Below are 22,117 nucleotides of genomic sequence, written 5' to 3'. Positions count from 1 at the left end.
TGTTTGTTTGTTTTGTTTGTTTGTTTGTTTCTTATGCAGAGAGGTCTAGTGAGTGAGAAAGGTGACTGGAAAGGAAAAACTCAATGCATCATGGGAATCCCCGGCAGCCTACAGCTATTACAGCATAGCTAAGGGAGGATGGAAGTCTATTCTTAAAAGCAGAGACAGTGTCTGTCTCCTGAAAACTGAAGGTTTGTGTATATATTTATGCTTGTATTCATATTCTCGTATTCCCCTTTATTTTATATCCTAATTCTGTACTATGCTGTCTGTGTTCTGCTACTACAAACTGGATGTCATGGAGGATAAACATGAGGGATTAATAAAGTTCTATCTCTCTGTTAAAATCCCCCAAAATAAATGAAATGTGAATTTCAGGCAGACATGTTTTTAAAAGAGTCACTTACATGGAAAAATGTCAGCTGGTGGGAACGAGCCTCATTAAGACCTCGAGTGTAACAGACTTTGTTGTTGTTGTGTTTTTAAATCCAGCCAATGGGAGCGTCTGTGGATATCAGCTGAGGCTGAACACAGGAACAGCATCACATGTAAATACACAAAACACTAAATAAAAGACGTCATTAAATAAGGATCAAATCGACATGCCAGAGGTCAAAGGTCAGTCAGAAGAGGTGTGGTTAAACACTGGCAGTGCAGCGATCAGCATAGCAGCAGGTCAGAGGGGGCGGGGCCATGCCAGGACTTATTTTAAGTGAAGTTTAAAGTGGAGCGACGGCAGGAGTCACACAGCAGTAACCAGCTCTGTCTGCCAGGGTCAAAGGTCAAACAAGTCCTGCAGCTGACCCACACACAGACTTACACTGATCCACGGAGAGTGATGAATCCACACATCACTCGGCTGGAGGAAGCGGGGTTTCCACACCGTCCAATCAGAAACCAGCGTTGACGCTGAGACCCGGGTCTGTGACAGGAAGTCCATAAACAGGCGGACCCTCAGCAGCAGGCTGACGTCTGACCTCTGAGACAGAGGGAGGAGTTTGTGTCACCAGGGGGCGCTGCAGCATCGCCTGAGAGCTTTAACAACAACACCAATAAACAGGAAGTGAAAGTCACACTTCTGTTGGTGTGTGTAGCAGACCTCCACCCTCCTCAGGAAGCTGAGATAAGAAGCAGCCAATCACAGAGCAGAGAGCTGTGACTTCCTGTTTTTGTACTGTGACAACAGCTCCTGGACAGAGAGCAGCTTTCTAAAGCAGAAAGAAACACTTGGTCCCTCCGTTGAGGGACGATGCTGTGAATGTCCAGGTGTCATGTGACCCACCTGATGTGCAGAGTCAGGTGCTGCTGCATCCACACAGATCCATGTGAAACAGCTGGATCATGTTTGCTCTGCTGGAAACAGAAACACTGATTTAAATGAACCTGAAACGCTTCATGTATAAAGGCTCGTGTACCCACTGAGCTCTGCTCTCAGATCTGTGAGGCTTTAACAAACAACAGTTTAATCATGTGCAGCATCTTCTGTCAGTGTGGAAGGTCTCACACTTTCCTGAGTGTTGAACCCTGAACTCCATGTCAGCCTGGATATAAATACAGACCTGCCAGCTGTGATAGGCCCCCTTGGACTTTCCCACATTTTGTCACATTACACAAACATGAATCAGTTTTAGTGGAATTCCAGGTGAAAGACCAACACAAAGTGGTGCACACGTGAGAAGTGGAACAAAAATACATGACTCCAAACATGTTTTACACATAAATAACCACAAAGTGGGGTGTGTGTAATTATTCAGGCCCAGAATGGGCAAAGATTTCAGTCTGTAGCTGTGCACAGCTGGTGGAGACAGACCCTGAAACACTGGCAGCTGGAGCTGCAGCTAAAGCTGCTTCTACACAGTGTTGACTCAGGGCTGAATGATTTGCCTCTGATGGAGTTTCCAGTGGTGAACATCTGGAATCCTTGAACTGCTCGTCTCACAGGAGACTCAGCGAGGACGCCTCTGGTCTGCTCGCTTTATCTCCACCCACATCACTGACAGTCAGCCCCACCCTGTCTCTATCTGTGACCTTTCACCCACTTTAACTAAGGTGGAGGTTTCATCAGCAGCTTCATGGTGGAGTCAAACTGTATTTGTCCGTTTACACAATAATGGTCCTCTAACTCAATCACACACACACGCACGCACACACACACACACACACACACACACACACACACACACACACACACACACACACAGACACACAGACACAGACACACACAGACACACACACACAGACACACACACACACAGACACACACACACAGACACACACACACACACACACACACACACAGACACACACACACAGACACACACACAGACACACACACACACACACACACACACACACACACACAGACACACACGCACACACACACATAGAGACACACACACACACACACACAGCAGTCCTCCTATAACAAAGTCAAACTGTCAGTTAGCAGACGTGTGATCTCCACCCACGAGCTCAGAGACCTCAGAGTGTCTCCACCCATGAAGCTGATCTCTGCTCACAGATGTTTCACTCTGTGTAACGTCTTTAACAGCTTCCTCTTCCTCAGCCCTGCAGTATTTCTATGCATCTGTACTCCTCCTCCTTAGTTTCAGCTCTAGGGCCTTTTTTCACCACGAGACTGTAAACGTGATCGTTGGGCTTCATGTCTGTGCTGAACAGTCGTTTAAGATTAGTTAGTAAATAACAATCAGCTGATGTTGTTCATGAGACTAAAGTCATCTCACTGTGGTAATGTAAATATAATATGGCCAATATGATAGTTATCATATTAATCATTATTAGCTATTACAGCAGTGAACATAACTGTGTCTGATAGAATGAAGAGTCGACTGATATATGAAATATTCCTTTATTGGGTGAGAAAATCAGACCATGTCATACCTGCTGTAAGTCACACAGGATAGAGATCAGAGCCTTAAACAGGCTGACGTCTGCTAAATGGGTCAAACTGGGCAGAAACACAAGAAACAAGCTGCTGTGTAACCTGTAACAACAAACCCACAACACAAATGTGAACAACTGTGTGAGAAAATGATTAAGTACTGTATGTGTGACAGAGACACGAGACGTCATGTTAATATGTAAAACCTGGTTCATACAGCACCAACATCAGTGACCTCAGGGGGATTATATGGATACATATGACACTGATGGAGGCAGCTGACAGGAAGTGTGGGTGTGGCCTCAGGGAGCTCTGAGGTCAGAGGGGGTGTTTCATGATGTTTGAAGCTTCCTGACAGTCAGCAGCTTTGACCTTTGACCCACATGAAGCTCACATGTGACACAGAGTCAGGACGCTCTGTGGAGATCATCAGAACAGCAGAAACACGCTCATCATCATTATAAACTTGTAAAGTTAGACAAACAGCTGCAGAACATCTGGCTGAGGTTAGTTAGCTGTTAGCTGTTAGCAGAGGAAGGCCAAAGCAAAGCTGCATCTTCATCTTCCTCAGGGCTGAATAACAACAGATACTGTATATACACAGGCTGCTCTTCATCACCAGCTCCTCCTCCTCAGACTGTTTCTTCAGCAGTCAGACCCTCCTCTTCATGGCTGCTGTTCCTGAGGACACAGAGGACAGAGCAGCTCATGTGTCCACAGGACGATGTGTCTGTCTGCAGACGGTGACAGGGAGAGGGGCGGAGCAGCTGAAGGTGAACGGACACCTCCACCCCAACAATCTTAACACAACCAACCATATCAGTATAAACAACGCTGTCTCATCCTGTAACCTCACATTAAAAAATGTTTTAGAAACTGGATGAAAGAGAAGGAGGGAGGGAGAGGACTTGAGGATGTAATACAACGTCTTAAAGACACAAAGAGCTGGATGACACCCAGCTCTATCTGTCCATGAAGCCAGATAACACACACCAATGAGTTAAACTGCAGGAATGTCTTAAAGACATAAAGACCTGGATGGCCGCTAACTTTCTGCTTCTTAATTCAGATAAAACTGAGGTTATTGTACTCGGCCCTGAAAATCTTAGAAATATGGTATCTAAGCAGATTCTTACTCTGGATGGCATTACCTTGGCCTCCAGTAACGCTGTGAGGAACCTTGGAGTCATTTTTGACCAGGACATGTCCTTCAACGCACATATTAAACAAATATGTAAGACTGCTTTCTTCCATTTGTGCAACATCTCTAAAGTTAGAAATATCCTGTCTCAGAGTGACGCTGAAAAACTAGTTCATGCATTTATTACTTCCAGGCTGGACCACTGTAATTATACTGTAATATAAAAATGCTCTGTCCTTCCTCCTTGTGTAAAAAGGATTTTTAATGTTAGTTTTAATTCACAGTAAAAAAAATCCAGCACATATGACCAGCAGATAAGAAAAGCGAATGGTTCAGTCTAACACGTGAGACGTTAAACTTAGTAAAACGATGCAGTTATGAGACGTAACTTTAATCTGAGCCAAACCCATCTGCTCAGTTGTAAATAAACCAGCAACGTAAACGTGACCGACAGACAGAGCCTGAGTGAATGCAGTCCAGTGTTTAACCACTGAGAGCTGAGCTCAGCTGAGGTTTCAAAGCTGTGATATCAGCCGCTGATAAAGTGCTCTGTAGTTTTCTGTTTCCAGCCGTCATCTGTAACCCAGGTCAGCCACTCTGAGGGAAACACAAGCTGCAGCAGCTCTGAGCTCAGGAAGCTATATTTACTTATCTCGTGCACAACATTGCGCCGTCATTGCGTTATATCCAGCTGCAGCTGCCACCTGTTACCTGTGACTATCACCAGGTAACGTGGGCGTGTTTGCTGAATCAGCAGCAGGTGTCAAACAGCTGACAGGTGAGCAGCATGTATGCAGGTAAACTGAGGGCCTGTCGAGCTGATCGCTGGTGTCCTGAGGAAAATGTTTATGTTAGAGAAACACAAGGACACGAGAGCAGGTGGAACGAGACGACCGTTCGGTGAAAATGATGCAGATGCAACATCTGGAGCACACAAATCTAACCGGTTAACGTGAAAACCAGTTAAACTGGAACCCCGGAGCTGTGAGCTCGGTGCACTCTGGTTCTGTGGCAGCTTCATGTGTCAAAGCCAAACACATTTTATTTTGAAAGGTAAAACTGAAACTGACCAGCATCACTCAAACACACACATGTTTGGACCATTACTGACCGAGGTGACGCAGTAAGTTCATTTACTTAGGCTCAGACGGTTAGTACAGTAATCAGATTACACCTGCTCACATCAGGTGAGTGAGAGCTACCTTTGAGTTTCCAGCAGAGGAACAAAACCAAACCCAGAACCAGAACCAGGAGAAGCCCAGAGACCAGACCTGCTACGACTGGGACCAGGAGAGAGGGAGGAGGAGGACAGGTGGATGCTGGGAGAGGAGGGGAGGGAGGACAGGTAAGAGGAGGAGCAAAGTTTGTGGAGGTGCTTGGAGGAGGAGGATGGATGATGGTAGGAGGATCTGCAGGAGAGATGATGAAGATGGTTCAGTCAGTTTATTATCAGGTCACAATGTTACATCATTTTTTAAACAGGAAGTGATGTCAGTGTTCTGACCTCTGACCCTCAGAGAGCTCTGAGGAGACTTTCCACCCTGATCAGTAGAACAGTAGAGACCTTCATCAGCCTGCATGATGTTAGTGATGTTGTGCTCTGGTTTATGACCAACAGAACTTCCTTTGGTGAAGAAATAAGCTCTGACTGTGGCACCATTCCTGTGTCTGCAGCGCAGAATGACATCACTTCCTGTCCTCACAGGAAGTGCGGGGATCTCCAGGATGACAGCTTTATCTGACCATCAGAGACAAACAGAGTTAATGAGAGCAGAGTCACACAGAGACAGAGACACAGCTGGAACATCTCACCTGCAGTGTCTGATTGGACACTGAAGTAGACGTTGTCACTCTGCTGTCCAGAGGAGTCCTCACACCAGAAGGTTTCACTGGGAGCAGAAAGATCCACAACAGAGAAGGAACCAAGAAGCCTTCCAAAGCCTCCACAGTCCTCAGTGGGTCCTCCTCTGGTCCTCTTCACTGTCCATCCATCAGCTGTCTGTCCATCATCAACACAACTCAGAGACACTAAAGATCCTCTGAAGACCTGCTGAAGGTTTGGACAGACAGACAGAGACACTGGAGGACACACAGAGGTGATGAAATCATAACTATGTGTTGATTAAAGTCTAATATAAGCAGAGTGCTGGTGTGCAGGGCTGTTAAATGCTGCTGACATGTTATACACTGTTATGTCTACATCAAGCTTCTAGCCTCATAATAAACAGATATTTGTGTTTGTCTTCAACATTCAGATCTTAGAGATGATTTGATGTGTGGATCAGCAGCATCACTAATGGAAGCGCTTTAACGTGGAAAAATCTCCCTTATCTCAGCTGTGATCTTTGGCTTTCAGAGGAACAAAAGCAAAAGCTGAGTGTGTTTTCTGTAAAGCTCAGATGGAACTTGGAGGACTAACATGCAAACTGGTGATGAAGAGCGGCACCAGCAGAGTGTGCACACACAACGGTCTGTGCTAATCACACATTCATTTCAAGAGTTTTAATTTACAAATGTTTGAGGAAATGGTTCATCAGGTCTGACTGTAGAGAAATGTACAGTTAGAATGTGAAGAAGCTTATTTATTGTAATTCAAGCTCTTCAAGTCCAATGAATCACTTGAACAAAGGTAAGTGTTGAACTGTCAGACACACACACACACACACACACACACACACACACACACACACACACACACACACACACACACACACACAGTAAGTGTATTTGTGTTCTTGTTGGAGTCTCACTGATTGTTTTCACTTCATCTCCTCACCTGCAGAAACAGTCGGTGCAGACAGCAGCAGCACACACACACCTGCAACAGGAGGTCAGAGGTCACTGAAGGTCAGAGGTCACTGAAGGTCAGAGGCTCCTCCACCACCTTGTGTACCTGCACAGGTGAGGAGCTTCTTTCTCTGTGTGACCAAACAGTAACTGCAGTCATTACAAAACTTAATGACAGTTAGAACAGGTAGGAGGGAGCAGAGTGTGAGCAGAGAGACGCAGAGAGAGGAAATGCTGCAGGCGTTGTGATACAGTATCACAACGCCTGAGAGGAGTCTCAGAGGAGAACTGTAGCTCAGAATTAAACAAGTTTTTTACAGACGCTAGGACACATTTCTCAATACTTAGGTCACTTTTGCAAAACTCTTCACACAACCCTCCTAACTGACCGTCAGCTTGGCACAGCAGTTCATTTCACATTCAAAATGCACTACAACTACCAAAACACTTCATTCAGGTCTCAAATAAACTCATTCTTCCAGAACACTAGCAAAGGTTGACAGCCGACAAACACACTTTGTCACCCACAAAACAATGACCTAAAAAACACTAACAACATGTAGCATTACAGTGTTTTCTTGTGTAAAACAAGGACACATCTCTGTTTATAATTTCAATATATGTTACTGGAATGAATCAGACATCATGCAGAATTCGTTAATATTTGTTTATGTATTTTTATTTTTTTGCACTAAGTAATCCCAAAATACAAGAATCTGTATACACACCATCCACTGATACACATACAATAGTAATGCTAATCTACTCGGTCTCCTCCATTTGGCCACAGGTTCTCATCCACATCACATCTTATGTCATCTACAACACACCTAGGAAAGAATCTTCTGGCTGCCAGAATTGAAGGAGTTGAAAAATTGAAGGAGTAACACCTGTGTAGATGTTCATCTACAATGAGAATCAGCTGTGGCTGGTTAAACTGCATTTTTAGATTTAAAATATGTTCCAATAAAATATTGCTGTTGCATTTTGCTGTCTTTTTAAGTTTTGCATTGTGTTATTGTTTTGGCCATAAGTTTAACAGTTTTGAAAACAGTATGTAAGCACATGCAAAATGTCCTGTACGCACAAAGATTTTTGGCAGTTGTTGTGTCTGAGTGAGAAGATAATTCATGAAATTTGAGAGATGTAGTCATTGAATGCATTTTGTGCCAAAACAATGATAACTGGTCCTCAGTTTAGCCCACATAGACTTCTGTTGTGCTCACTGTGTGAGGAGTTTTGCAAACGTGACCTAAGTATTGAGACATGTGTCCTAGTGTCTGTAAAAAACTGTAAACAAGTTTTTTAAGCAAAACCATTAACGAATAACTAACCACATGTGCTTAATCAGCCAACGCCTCGGAGCACAGCTGGGAGAATTTGAATACTCTCCAACAACTGCTGCTTCAGAGAGATAGTTATGAAGAAAGACCCGTCCAAGAACTAGACGCCACCCTCCAGAAGAAATCGCCCAGTAGACTCTCCTAGTACAACATCGTCAGCTGGCAAACACAATCTATAAGTGACTGTCCAGCTTCAGTGTGAGGCTGTGGAGGAGATTTTACACCATGACTGTAAAGCCCTTTGGGAGTTCAGCCAGCAGCAGGTGGAAACACTCAGTGATGAAAACACGTCACCGAGGGACCTGGTCAGCTCTCTTACTGAGAATGTGACCCGGCTTCATATAGAAAAGAAAACAGACTGCCATTGATCTCCAGGCCACGGATCACTTTGTGTGTGTTTGTCACACTCCAGCCTTTGATGACTGTACACCTCAAAATGCTGCACAGCCCATATTAAAGCTGGCACTTCTTCCTTAACCAATGAGCAGTATAAATGATATATGATTAATGTCCCAAGGAAACATCAGAATGATTGAATGAACGACTCCATCATCACCAGTCTACAAAGAAACAGCCCCAGCATGCACCTGCAGCTGGAAGGGCTCACCCACATGAGGAGCAGAAGAAGTCGCTTCCTCAGGTCGAAGTTAATCGCAGAGCTGAGCAGATGTGTGAGAGGTGCAGATAGAAACCCAGCAGGCCCAAGAACTGCATCAGGTCTGTTGTAGAGATGGAAATGATCAAGAGCACACAGGGCTGATATTCCCAACCTCACCCTGATCATGGACTGACTGGCATTTGCATTTCATGCACTTCTCACAGTGAAGCATCCCACGTCAGAGCTGGACACAGCTCTGATTCACTCTGCATGGTCTTCAAGTGTTGCTGTAAATTACAACATCAAGGTGAGCAGCACAGCCCTGTAGTCCTGCCACTATACCATTCATTTCTTAGGCCAAAGGCAAAGAAATGTGAGTACAGCAGAGTGTGTGAGCAACAGAGCAACTCGAGCCCACTTTGTCCACGCAGTCGTCTGTATAAGGCAAAAAGAATCAACCAGGATTTATGAAGTTATTTTCCTAAAATCTGTGCATGGCTGAAATGTCTGCTCAGTTTTTCTTCAAATGTATTATTAGTGTTATTAACCTTTATTTAACCAGGAAGATCCCATAGAGATTAAAAACGTCTTTTTCAAGGGAGACCAAGATAGGCAGCAGCAAGTGTCTCACAGAGACAAAACACACACAATTAAACAGAGGCAGCAAGAACACGCAAAAATACATGATAACTAAAAAATACAATAAAATATGGTAAAGTTCAATTCAATTTAAAAATTCAGTTAAAACGACAGTCAATCTAAATGAAATAGTTGCATGTCATGGACTTGGCCTCAACGGTTCTTAGTTTAGATGTAAAAGTACTTAATGAGATGAATTCTGTCATTTTATGGTGCCACTGGGGTGGCTGTAGCTCAGGCGGCAGAGCAGGTCAGCCACCAATCAGAAGGTCGGTGGTTCGATCCCAGGCTGCCTCCTGGCTGCCAAATATCCTTGGGCAAGATACTAACCCCATGTTTGCCTACTGGTGGTGGTCAGAGGGCCCGGTGGCGCCAGTGTCCGGCAGCCTCTGTCAGTGCGCCCCAGGGCAGCTGTGGCTACAATGTAGCTGCCATCACCAGTGTGTGAATGACTGAATGTAGTGTGAAGCGCTTTGGGGTCCTTAGGGACTAGAAAAGCGCTACAAATGCAGGCCATTCACCAGTCGCTCTGCAGTTTGTTCCAAGCCGAAGGTGCTAAATGGACAAATTCAGTTCAGGCAAATGGAACAGGAAGTAACCATGCAGACAAAGAGAATACTGACCAGCATGTTTCATTTTCCACCAGCACACAAGGACAAGCCTAACTAGAGCATCTGAGGAGGGGGTCACCGTGATGTTTAGATTTACTGTCAGACCGTTGTTTCATCTTCCCTTGGGGTCTTTCCAGATTTACTTTTGCCTTTTTCATACAACCTTCTTTTAAACTCAGACATAATCAATAAGGTTGGTGGTGACGACCCCCCCGGTCATCCTCCAAGACAACCTGTTGACCACACACAGAATGACCAAACAATAAATGGTTTGGACTGAATCCTGTGCTGCTTGTGTGCGCTCTGTTGCCACCAGCATAGGCCAGGAAAACCTCCCTCTCAGTCACAGCCTCGCTCAATGCAACAAGCTCATAGAGGGGATTTAAGGGCTCGTGGAAGTTTTACATTAGCATCCGGACTCTCTGGATGAGGAGTTAACTGGGCACATTTTGCATTAAGCTGTTTAAAATGTCAAAATCTCAAATGTGAGAAGTATTCCAGATTTGCTGTATAATCTCTATATGCACTGAATTTGCTGCGTTTTGGTGAAAATGCATCCTCTCTGAACACACTGTTGGAAAAAACTAAAATGGAGTTGATGTCAGAGAGCCGTTCTGTGAGAACAACCATCAAATGCTCCACCGTGTTGATTGGTCAGCTATATTTACACACATCTGCGACATCGGAAAAATCAAACTTGAACATGAAACTGCAATGTTCCCACAGTCCTCAGTGTACACTAAAACAATATAAAGATAAAAATGCTGCCTAATCATTCATTTAGTGTGAAAGACTACATTCATAGCTGAGCCTAAAAAGCTTTTATTGTGATAAATATTAACAGATTAATGCTCATCCTCACAGCACTTCCACCAATAAAGCAAGTTTGCTTGATTTTCATACATTTAAATTCCCCCAGCTGTTGGTGATGGCACCCTGCTCTGGTGGGGGACACAGTCATGTCTTCCAAGCTCAGTTTCCTTGGGAAGAACGAGGATGAGACACATTCAGTCGAGTGCAGAGAGTCCATTTCTTGGCTGGATCGCTCTGTCGTAGCTACTCGGGTGGATTTGACTAAAACACTAGACGAGAGTTGATTTACAAGCACACAAAGACTAAGTGTTTAAGATGAGGGTCTACATTAGTGAAGTCCAGACAAACACACCTCCGTGCTCACAGGTGTACACAACCAGCAGCTGGTCACACGTGTGGAGGGATGAGTCTCAGGAGCTCAGTGAACTCCAGCGTGGTGTCTGACATGTGTGTGCGATATGGGTGGAGGTCTCAGCTCCGTCAGTGTTAAAGCTGGAGTTACAGCACTGAGCTGACCGCACCCCTGGCTGTGTGTCAGGGGGAGGGCTGGCTATTGTTTCTACTTCCTGTTTGTGTATGAGGCTCCGCCCCCTCCTGGGGTTTTTGGTTTAATCTAAAGAGGCTCAGTGGGAACTTCCTGTAGCTGCAGTGTGAGATTGTTTTTGGGGGATGTTGCATCTATTTCAATAATAAATAATAAACCTTCCTTGTTTAAGCGTGGGCCGTGGTGTGTTCTCCTTTTGCTGCTGACTTCTTGATGTTTTCACTAATTTAAAAAACCACTATACATGTGTATGTACAACACAGTCATGATAGGTTGGCAGTATGCTTGTGCTGTGAGCTCTAACTCTATGTGTAGTGTATTTATTACGTACATGTTAGACAGAGTGTCCTAATACACAGTGTACACTGAAAGTGCGGGCCCCGCCCTGCATGGAGGCCTCGGGGACGAGCTTCACATGAACGAGCTTCACATGAACGAGCTTCACATGAACGAGCTTCACATGAACGAGCTCGACGACAGAATAATGAACGTGAGCGCTTTTAACAGCAGAGGACGTTTGACTCACCCGCTACTTACTCTGTATGAAGCCACACCCATCTCTGTGTGTGTGTCTGTGTGTGTTTCTTACCGATTAAGAGGAGCACGATCTTCATCATCCTCTTCATCCTCTGCAGCAGTCCCGTTGAGCCTCACTGTCAGCTGAACTCACCGACCGCTCTCAGAAACAGATCCGTTACTCTGCACACAAATAAAGACTTTCTCCTCCCTGGGCCCTTCACAATAAAAGCTCTTTGCAGTGTTGGAATCAAGATGAAGACAGACATATAAATGTGTATATTTATCAAGGGAAACATGGAAGCAAGACAGAAAGAACAAGGCGGAGGTAAGAACAGGACACAGGTACTCCTGTCCAAGTAACCACACATGCAGCCCAGAAAGTGAACCGAGTCATTTCTTTAAATACAGCGTCGGAGCCAAATCACCGAACCAGCCACTGGTTCCCACACTGACACTGAGTGTTGACTGAACTGAGCCTGTATCGACAGCTGTAACGCACAAAGCTACCTGAGGCGTTGCATTCTGGTCTCAGCTCAGATGTTCTGCTTTGTCCTTTACATCAAAGCAGCTCATGTTGCTTAGTTTTATATTTTATTTTTATTTTATATTTTATATCTTATTTATTTTATATTTTTATTCATTAGTTTTTTATGTTTTTATTTCATTGTTCCATAGTTTATTTATATTTCTGGTTTCATTGTGATTTTTATCTGTGAAAGTGCGACATAAACACATTACTCTTACTTTCCTATGATAAACAGCTAGATGGAGCCACGTGGCTGTTGTCACTCGACCGAGCCTTTACAGCAGAGCCCACAGAGACCAAACTCACAGTTAAAATAAGGACAGCTGTCCTCAGATCAGCAGGAAACCACAGGAAGAAGAAGAAGAAGTGATGCAGAGGCTAAAAATACTGCAGGGCTGATAGAGAGGAAGCTGATGAGGGTGTGGTAGCAGATCACTCCTGTCACCAGCATGAATGTTATCACTAGTGGGCCTCATGTTTATTGCACCTTCACAGTGGACCTGTTGTAGAGACATCCTGTTCAAGGGAGGTGACTGGTGGCTGTAGCTTTCCTTAGAGTGGGAGGAGGTCGAGGATGAGCTGGACTGAAGGTGTAGGGACGTATGACGTGCTGTGAAATGTGTTTTGTGTGAGAGTGGGTATATGTGAGGGCGGCAGCCAGAGATCAGCCTGGTGTTTGGAGTGTTTCCCTCCACATTGCAGTGTGTTCATTAAACCCACTTCAGTCATGCTCACCGAGGCGTCTGCAGGTTATTTTAAATCTTCCACAACAAGGCTGACAAATGATCTTAGAGACGTTTTTCACTGCAAACATCAGCTTTGACTCTCAGTGGAAACATGACCGTGTGTAGATCAGTGATCAGGTTCATGGTTGGACTCAGTCGGAGTGTTTAAAGAAGAAGCCGGAGATAACGAGTAAACATTTCTCCCTTACACTTTGTCACCTCTGGGTCAAAGGCAGAGGCTGAAATCTGAATATCAAGGATTCTGTGCATGTGTCACTATCCTCTGCAGATGCCTTCGATCACGGTCTGAGCTGGCAGACCATGGGGAGAGAGAGCGGACCCAAATGCAGACACACAGGGCTGAGGTGAATGTTTAACCAAAGGTGAGCCTTTATTTGGCTGAATGTGAATCTAAACAAGGCAGGAAGGAAATGAACAAAACATAAACAGGACAAACTAAACAAGAAAAACCTGAAACACGGGAAAAGAAACGCAGGGGGAGATACTCTGGGGACAACGAACAGGAGACATGCAGATGAAACACAGAGGATGATCAGTGACAATGGAGCAGAGGGAAACTCACACTAGATATACACAAGCAGCACACTGAGAGGAACAGGTGGGACTAATCAGACATGAGGAGGCCAGCAGGAAGAACAACAGAATACACGGACACAGACTGTCAAAGTAAAACAGGAAATACAAGAACGTAGAGATGGCAGGAGGTAACAGAAACAGCTAAACACTACAAATCATAACCAATGACCAGAACTTAACGAAGGCGATGAGTATTAAATGATCATAAACAGTCACTAGGCTGTGATGCCTTTGTGCAGTCGTGCTCTTGATTATATAACTTTAGTTACATCTCTCTGCCTGATCGTTCCTGCTTTGCTCTCACGTCCTTGTCTAGTCTCATCTACTTTCTCCTTTTACCCTGGAAGAGTCTCACAGTCTGTTCTCTCAATCTGAAAACAGGAATTATGGATTTGACCAATTAGCCTGTGATACTTGGCCCACAGGCAGACACTTCCACGTTGTCAGCTCAATAGTGTTTTTATTTTATTTGCAGCTGGGTTCCTGCAGTTTCTGGCACCTGCCCTGGATGCAGCCATCTCTCCCCACATTGCTGGATTTCAGTTCAAAGACAGTTTAAACGAGGTGACAGCTGCAGGTTATTTTCGTCCTTTCAGTTTAAGACAGTACGACGTCTTGTTCCTGTTTTTCTCTGTGGTCACTTCTCAGAGTTGAAGAGATAAAAATGTGCAAACAATGAATTTATTGACACCAAAGATAAGAAACGTGTTGAAGGACAGTTTGACACCTCAGCTGTGAGTGAGCTGTTTCCACATTATACACAGAAGTGAAGATAAGATCAGCTCTGTGTCTGCGAAGACTCGTCTTGGAGGCGTGATGTTTGTATTTATTCTATTTGCTCCTGTTTCCATCACAGCTTATTGATACTTACACTCTAAGGCTGTGGCTGAGCTCAGACTGCTGTTAGCACTCTCAGGCTAACCTCAGCAGCACAGAATAAACCATAATAAACAAATCATTCTCTCATCAGCCACAGTTCACACTCCTGGATCACTTCAATCCTGTTTCTGTGACTCTGACTCTGTGACACTGAAGTATCTGCTCTGTAATGTTTCACTGTTTTATTAAAGCATCACAGAATCAGAGTCAGTTCTTACTCAGAGACTGTTTGATCCAATCACTGATCAGTTCAGCTTTCCATTCCCACTCTCACAGAGTGCTGCTCACACTGGGTTCTGCTGACGCTGATAGACTTCCTGCAGGGCCTGAACACCTCCACACTGATCCTGGACTTTCTGATGGAGACGCCTCAGACAGTCCAGATCCAGCAGGTGGTGAGAACAGCTGAGACGATCGTTGGAGCCTCCAACCCACAGAGAGTGATGAATCCACAGACTCACTGCTTTAACATGAACATTAGAATATTGATTTTTCTATCTCGGCTGGAGGAAGCTGGGTTTCTGCACCATCCAATCGGAAACCAGCATCCACCCTGAGACCCGGGTCTGTGACAGGAAGTCCATGAACAGGCAGACCCTCAGCAGCAGGCTGACCTCTGACCTCTGAGACAGAGGGAGGAGTTTGTGTCAGCAGGGGGCGCTGCAGCATCGCCTGAGAGCTGTAAGAACAACACCAATAAAGAGGAAGTGAAAGTCACACTTCTGTTGGTGTGTGTAGCAGACCTCCACCCTCTGCAGGAAGCTGAGATAAGAAGCAGCCAATCACAGAGCAGGAGCATGTGACTTCCTGTTTTTGTACAGAGAGCAGCTTTCTAAAGCAGAAAGAAACACTTGGTCCCTCCGTTGAAGGACGATGCTGTGAATGTCCAGGTGTCATGTGACCCACCTGATGTACAGAGTCAGGTGCTGCTGCATCCACACAGATCCATGTGAAACAGCTGGATCATGTTTGCTCTGCTGGAAACAGAAACACTGATTTAAATGAACCTGAAACACTTCATGTATACAGGGAGTGCAGAATTATTAGGCAAGTTGTATTTTTGAGGAATAATTTTATTATTGAACAACAACCATGTTCTCAATGAACCCAAAAAACTCATTAATATCAAAGCTGAATGTTTTTGGAAGTAGTTTTTAGTTTGTTTTAGTTTGAGCTATTTTAGGGGGATATCTGTGTGTGCAGGTGACTATTACTGTGCATAATTATTAGGCAACTTAACAAAAAACAAATATATACCCATTTCAATTATTTATTTTTACCAGTGAAACCAATATAACATCTCCACATTCACAAATATACATTTCTGACATTCAAAAACAAAACAAAAACAAATCAAGGTTCAAGGTTCAAGGTTCTTTATTTGTCACATGCATAGTTATACAAGTATAACACACAGTGAAATGTAGCCTGACACGCTCCTCGACATGTGCAAAATAATTGGGGGGGGGGTGTAGAGGAAGAACATTATATATATATATATATATACATACATATAGTATATACACTGGGTGAATGTGCAGTAGTAGCAGCAAGCAGGTGAATTCTGTATATTAATATGAATAGACATCTGACTATTTTACAGGATAGACAATATAAACATATTTAAAATTAAAGGAATTTGAAATGTACATTGTGCCTTGGTTTAGAGTGTCTGGAAGAGAGTCCTGTCTCAGTCAATTATAGATGATGTGAGAGGGCGGGTGTGTGTGTTTAGGGCACGGATGGCTTGGGGATAGAAGCTCCTCTTGAGTCTCTCTGTCCTTGCCCGGAAGATGCGGAACCTTCTACCAGATTGCAGAAGTTGGAACAGTTTGTTGCCAGGATGGGACGGGTCCTTCAGTATCTGCGCTGCTCTAGTCCGGCATCTCCTGGTGTAGGTGTCCTGAAGCGGGGGGGAGAGCAATCCTGCAGCAGCGTTCTGCTGTACGGATCACTCTCTGGAGAGCTTTTTGGTCCTTCACACAGCTGTTCCCGAACCACGATGTCATGTTCTGTGTGAGGATGCTCTCCACAGCGCCTGTATAGAAAATCCTGAGGATCTTTGGAGAGACCCTGAACTTCCTCAGTTGTCGTAGGTGATACAGGCGCTGCCTAGCCTTTTTGGTCTGGACCTGAATGTGGGCAGCCCATGTCAGGTCTGAGGAGATGTGGACACCAAGATACTTGAAGGACTGCACCCTCTCCACTGGAGCTCCATTGATGATGATGGGCTTGTAGTCTCTGTGCTGACCCCTTCTGAAGTCCACCACCAGCTCCTTGGTCTTGCTGACGTTCAGCTGGAGGTAGTTGTCCTGGCACCACGATGCCAGATTCTTCACTTCATCCATGTAGGCCGTCTCATCGTTGTTGGAGATGGCACCCAACACCACTGTGTCGTCAGCAAACTTCACAATGGTGTTGGAACCATGGGTGGCCACACAGTCTGAAGTGTAGAGGGAGTAGAGCAGTGGCGAGAGGACACATCCCTGTGGTGCTCCTGTGTTGATGGTGATGCTGTTGGAGAAGCACCTGCCCACCCTCACCACCTGAGTTCTGCCAGTGAGGAAGTCCAACACCCATGCACACAGACGGCTGTTAAGTCCCAGATCCCTGAGCTTTGTGAACAGTCTGCAGGGCACTATTGTGTTAAACGCTGAACTGTAATCAACAAACAGCATTCGCACATAGTTACCCTGTTTCTTGTCCACGTGGCTGAGAGTGGTGTGTAGGACGTGGGCGATGGCATCCTCTGTGGATCTGTTGGATCTGTAGGCGAACTGCAGCGGATCTGTGGTGTCTGGGATGGAGGAGGAGATGATGTTCTTCAGCAGCCTCTCAAACACCTTCATTACTACCGAGGTCAGTGCAACTGGCCGGTAATCGTTCAGGGATGAGGGTTTGCTGTTCTTGGGCACAGGGATGATGGTGGATCTTTTGAAGCATGTGGGGACCACAGACTTCGCCAGGGACTCGTTGAAGATGTAAGTGAACACACCTGCTAGCTGGTCAGCACAGCAGCGCAGCAGACGGCCGGTGATGCCGTCTGGCCCCGCCGCTTTCCTTGTGTTCACTCTCCTCAGTGCCGCTCGGATGTCATGCTCCGCGATGCTGGTCACCGGGCTCTCGCTGATGACGTCACTGTCCTCGGTAGTCAGGCGGTAGATAGCATTAGCCGCCTGGCTAACCTCGAAACGGGCGACCAATATAGCCACCTTTCTTTGCAAGGACACTCAAAAGCCTGCCATCCATGGATTCTGTCAGTGTTTTGATCTGTTCACCATCAACATTGCGTGCAGCAGCAACCACAGCCTCCCAGACACTGTTCAGAGAGGTGTACTGTTTTCCCTCCTTGTAAATCTCACATTTGATGATGGACCACAGGTTCTCAATGGGGTTCAGATCAGGTGAACAAGGAGGTCATGTCATTAGTTTTTCTTCTTTTATACCCTTTCTTGCCAGCCACGCTGTGGAGTACTTGGACGCGTGTGATGGAGCATTGTCCTGCATGAAAATCATGTTTTTCTTGAAGGATGCAGACTTCTTCCTGTACCACTGCTTGAAGAAGGTGTCTTCCAGAAACTGGCAGTAGGACTGGGAGTTGAGCTTGACTCCATCCTCAACCCGAAAAGGCCCCACAAGCTCATCTTTGATGATACCAGCCCAAACCAGTACTCCACCTCCACCTTGCTGGCATCTGAGTCGGACTGGAGCTCTCTGCCCTTTACCAATCCAGCACGGGCCCATCCATCTGGCCCATCAAGACTCACTCTCATTTCATCAGTCCATAAAACCTTAGAAAAACCAGTCTTGAGATGTTTCTTGGCCCAGTCTTGACGTTTCAGCTTGTGTGTCTTGTTCAGTGGTGGTCGTCTTTCAGCCTTTCTTACCTTGGCCATGTCTCTGAGTATTGCACACCTTGTGCTTTTGGGCACTCCAGTGATGTTGCAGCTCTGAAATATGGCCAAACTGGTGGCAAGTGGCATCTTGGCAGCTGCACGCTTGACTTTTCTCAGTTCATGGGCAGTTATTTTGCGCCTTGGTTTTTCCACACGCTTCTTGCGACCCTGTTGACTATTTTGAATGAAACGCTTGATTGTTTGATGATCACGCTTCAGAAGCTTTGCAATTTTGAGACTGCTGCATCCCTCTGCAAGATATCTCACTATTTTTGACTTTTCTGAGCCTGTCAAGTCCTTCTTTTGACCCATTTTGCCAAAGGAAAGGACGTTGCCTAATAATTATGCACACCTGATATAGGGTGTTGATGTCATTAGACCACACCCCTTCTCATTACAGAGATGCACATCACCTAATATGCTTAATTGGTAGTAGGCTTTCGAGCCTATACAGCTTGGAGTAAGACAACATGCATGAAGAGGATGATGTGGACAAAATACTCATTTGCCTAATAATTCTGCACTCCCTGTAAAGGCTCGTGTACCCACTGAGCTCTGCTCTCAGATCTGTGAGGCTTTAACAAACAACAGTTTAAAATCATGTGTAGCATCTTCTGTCAGTGTGGAAGGTCTCACACTTTCCTGAATATTTGAACCCTGAACTACTGGCTGTTCATGTCAGCCTGGATATAAATACAGTCTTGGTGTGTGTGGCGGAGGTGTGGTCCCGGGCGCGGCTGCAGGGGAGGAGTGGTGCAGTGGGCTCAACTGGAGATGCCGGTGAGAACAGCTGATGGCGATTTGGACTGATAATGGTTTCCTTTCCTTTTTATAGTGAGACGGAGAGGAGCGGAGAGAGAGGGAAATCAGCTGGGACTGACAGCTGTCAGACTGTGTTCAGTCATAACCGGGGAAAATTGTAAATAAATGTGGAACCTGGTGATAAAGACCTGTGTGTGTGTATACCTGTGTATAGTGCATTTCACAGTGTGATAGACCCCAGCCTCTATAGATCTTGTACTCAGAGCTTGTTCTTGTGCTGCCATGATTAGTGCCTCTGTGCTGTCTTTCAGTCCAGCTTTGTCCAGCCACTGGTAGGATTTCTGGATATCAGCCACCTCCTCTATCTGCCGGTGGTACATACCGTGCAGGGGCCTGTCCTTCCATGATGGTGCCTCCTCTTCCTCCTCTTTCTTGGGTTTCTGTTGCCTGAGGTATTCACTGAGCACTCGGTCAGTTGGGGCCATCTTCCCAATGTATTCTTGGATGTTCGTTGTCTCATCCTGGACTGTGGTGCTGACACTCACCAGTCCCCGGCCCCCTTCCTTCCGCTTAGCGTACAGCCTCAGGGTGCTGGACTTGGGGTGAAACCCTCCATGCATGGTAAGGAGCTTTCTTGTCTTTATGTCAGTGGCTTCTACCTCCTCCTTTGGCCAGCTTATTATGCCAGCCAGGTACCTGATCACGGGCAGGGCGTAGGTGTTGGTAGCCCGGATCTTGTTCTTACTGTTCAGTGGGCTCTTCTGTAGTTGGATGGGGCCGGTCCCCTCTGGTCCTGGGATCAGGACCAGCTTCAGTTAGCCATTCCAGGAGCTATCCAACACCAGGTGCTGTCATCGACCGAACATCAACCAAACTGTCAGCAGTGATTTAATGACTTTCTGGTCTCTGTGAAAATGATTTCCACATCATGTATATATCTACTGCTGTATGTGTCACAGCAGTCAGGGCCTTTATAAGCACAGTGCATACAGACAAAAGTACTGAACTGAACAATTTCAGGTTCTGTTTTCCAGCATGTGTCATTTATTAATATGGAAGCACTGAGAATGGATGGATGGTTATTTCATTTATAATTATATTTCATTCTCTGTATCTTCACCACACATGTGACTGTGTGTAGGTACTGTAAATGCAGTGAATGCTTATGTAACCAATACGTCTACTCACCAAAGAATGAGTGAAGCAATATGGATAACAGCAGAGGACAATTTATTTAGGGTCTGATGGCAATTTACCATCGGTGTCCAGCACTTTAAAGGATTGATGGACTGGAGCACATCTGTCCTTAACATACCCTCTTAAACATCAGCTTGACACTGATACATCAAAGGAAACTTAACAGACTTTAAGTGCAAATGTTTCAACCTGAACAACTTAAAACTTCTCTGGGATACAACGTAAATAAAGACAAGAAGAAGAAAAATATTTCCATCAATAATCACTTCTCCTAACCAGGAGACAAGTGAATATATTATGTCAAGAGTCCTTTTTCTCAGTCCTGGGGTTGTAACACCACAACCTCCTCAGTCCGTAATCAGAGAGTGTCTATTTGACAATAACCAAAATGTCTTTGTATCCAAGCACTTCATTGTGCCAGTCTTTGTGAATGCAAAAAGAAAAAAAAACAATGATGTTAGCTGGCCAGCAAAATAAAGAGAGTGTATGGCACTGAGTGCGGGCGTGTGTGTGAGTACTTCGGTCCAAATAATCGAAGTCCGGATGGATGAATGGATGGCAGCCACTTGTCCTTTAATGGCACCAGCGAGACAGCACAGCAGTAAGGCAGCACAGCAGTAAGGCAGCACAGCAGTAAGGCAGCACAGCAGTAAGACAGCACAGCAGTAAGACAGTCTGGCAGGAGAACGAACAATAGTCTTTTTTAAGGCTACTGCATAAGGAGATATTCCCCGCTAGCTCACCCAAGCTTGCTCTCTGGCACAGCTACAAGCCACGTGAGCTCATAGCCCCTCCCGCTAGGATGTACCACTACAGTCGACTGTCGTAAAGCAGCCGCAAACCAATAGCAATAAAAAAAAAAACTCAAAATCATTGAAGAACATTTTATAACACCCAATATAGATATATACATATATACTGAATATCACACAATATCAGATAACCAAATTAACACTGGGTTACACTTACATTGTACTCACTGCAACATATTCATAGCACAGACTCAGCACACTGTGTTAGAGGCTGGGATGAGGTGAGCCTGGTCCTTGGTCATCATCTATGTCCAGTAGAGAACGACTGTGTGCACTCACATATTAAATGAACTGAAATCAGTGTGATCTCCAGTCAGAGCAGAGGCCGTGATAAAAGGAATGATCAGCCTAATCAGCCTGTCTCAGTTGTTTTAACTCTCAGCATCACAAAGTACTGTGGTAACATCTGGACTGATGTGTTTACTGTCAGCATTTTAATCGCTAGTTTAAAGGCTGAAGGCTGCAGCCGTTGCTCTAACACTGCATAAATGTAACAGGGCTCAGTGCTGGTTCTAACAGTCTGAGCTGCTTCAGGCTTTATTTGTGAAGAGCACAGCAGCTTACAAACACGTGGCTGGGCCTGGACCACCCCAAAGGAGTGTTTGTTAAAGCCTGCAGTGAATCCAGCAGCAGAATGATGGAAATGCAACACAGCAATGATGAAGAGGAGCAGACATAAAGACAAATCAAGTCCAGTTCATACAGTTAGGTCCATAAATCAAATAAGGGAAAATAAAATGTTGGATAGCTGCATCTGTCTGCACCCTTAAAATGCTCTGTGGTCGCTATGGTAACGCGTAAACATTTCTTTCAAAATAAGACACAC

The 22,117-nt window shown here is 45.2% G+C and overlaps 2 protein-coding genes across 3 annotated transcripts in view; both read right to left on the bottom strand.

Annotated features, from left to right (window-relative positions):
• Positions 1 to 2,853: 2,853 nt before the first annotated feature.
• LOC120725887 overlaps positions 2,854 to 22,117 on the bottom strand; it is a 35,905-nt gene continuing 16,641 nt past the window's right edge. Inside the window, exon 11 of one of the 2 annotated variants that reach the window (XM_040018962.1) lies at positions 2,854 to 3,533. The gene's annotated coding sequence lies outside the window, so the exon portion shown is untranslated. Of the gene's footprint in view, positions 3,539 to 22,117 lie in introns of both variants that reach the window. The other variant, XM_040018961.1, reaches the window with a different exon arrangement.
• Positions 2,856 to 12,178, bottom strand: LOC120725889. The gene is made up of 6 exons (XM_040018971.1): positions 11,968 to 12,178; positions 6,820 to 6,861; positions 5,856 to 6,122; positions 5,548 to 5,781; positions 5,246 to 5,452; positions 2,856 to 3,583 (listed from the first exon to the last, which is right to left on the bottom strand). The coding sequence occupies exons 1-6, from the start codon at positions 12,002 to 12,004 to the stop codon at positions 3,555 to 3,557; spliced, it is 816 nt and encodes a 271-aa protein (XP_039874905.1). The 5' UTR covers positions 12,005 to 12,178; the 3' UTR covers positions 2,856 to 3,554.

Source organism: Simochromis diagramma, unplaced genomic scaffold (genome assembly GCF_900408965.1).
Source record: "Simochromis diagramma unplaced genomic scaffold, fSimDia1.1 OVJJ01000748.1, whole genome shotgun sequence".
Lineage (NCBI taxonomy): Eukaryota > Metazoa > Chordata > Actinopteri > Cichliformes > Cichlidae > Simochromis > Simochromis diagramma.
The sequence above is the reverse complement of the archived record's forward strand: the minus strand, read 5'-3'. Positions and strand labels throughout refer to the sequence as shown.

Excerpts from the sequence above, each read along its gene's own strand:
- LOC120725889 (XM_040018971.1), bottom strand. The coding sequence starts at position 12,004 with ATGAAGAGGATGATGAAGATCGTGCTCCTCTTAATCG. Across the intron at positions 6,862-11,967 it reads GATCGTGCTCCTCTTAATCG|GTGTGTGTGTGCTGCTGCTG; the intron begins GTAAGAAACACA and ends CTCCTGTTGCAG. Across the intron at positions 5,782-5,855 it reads TGTCCAATCAGACACTGCAG|ATAAAGCTGTCATCCTGGAG; the intron begins GTGAGATGTTCC and ends TCTGATGGTCAG.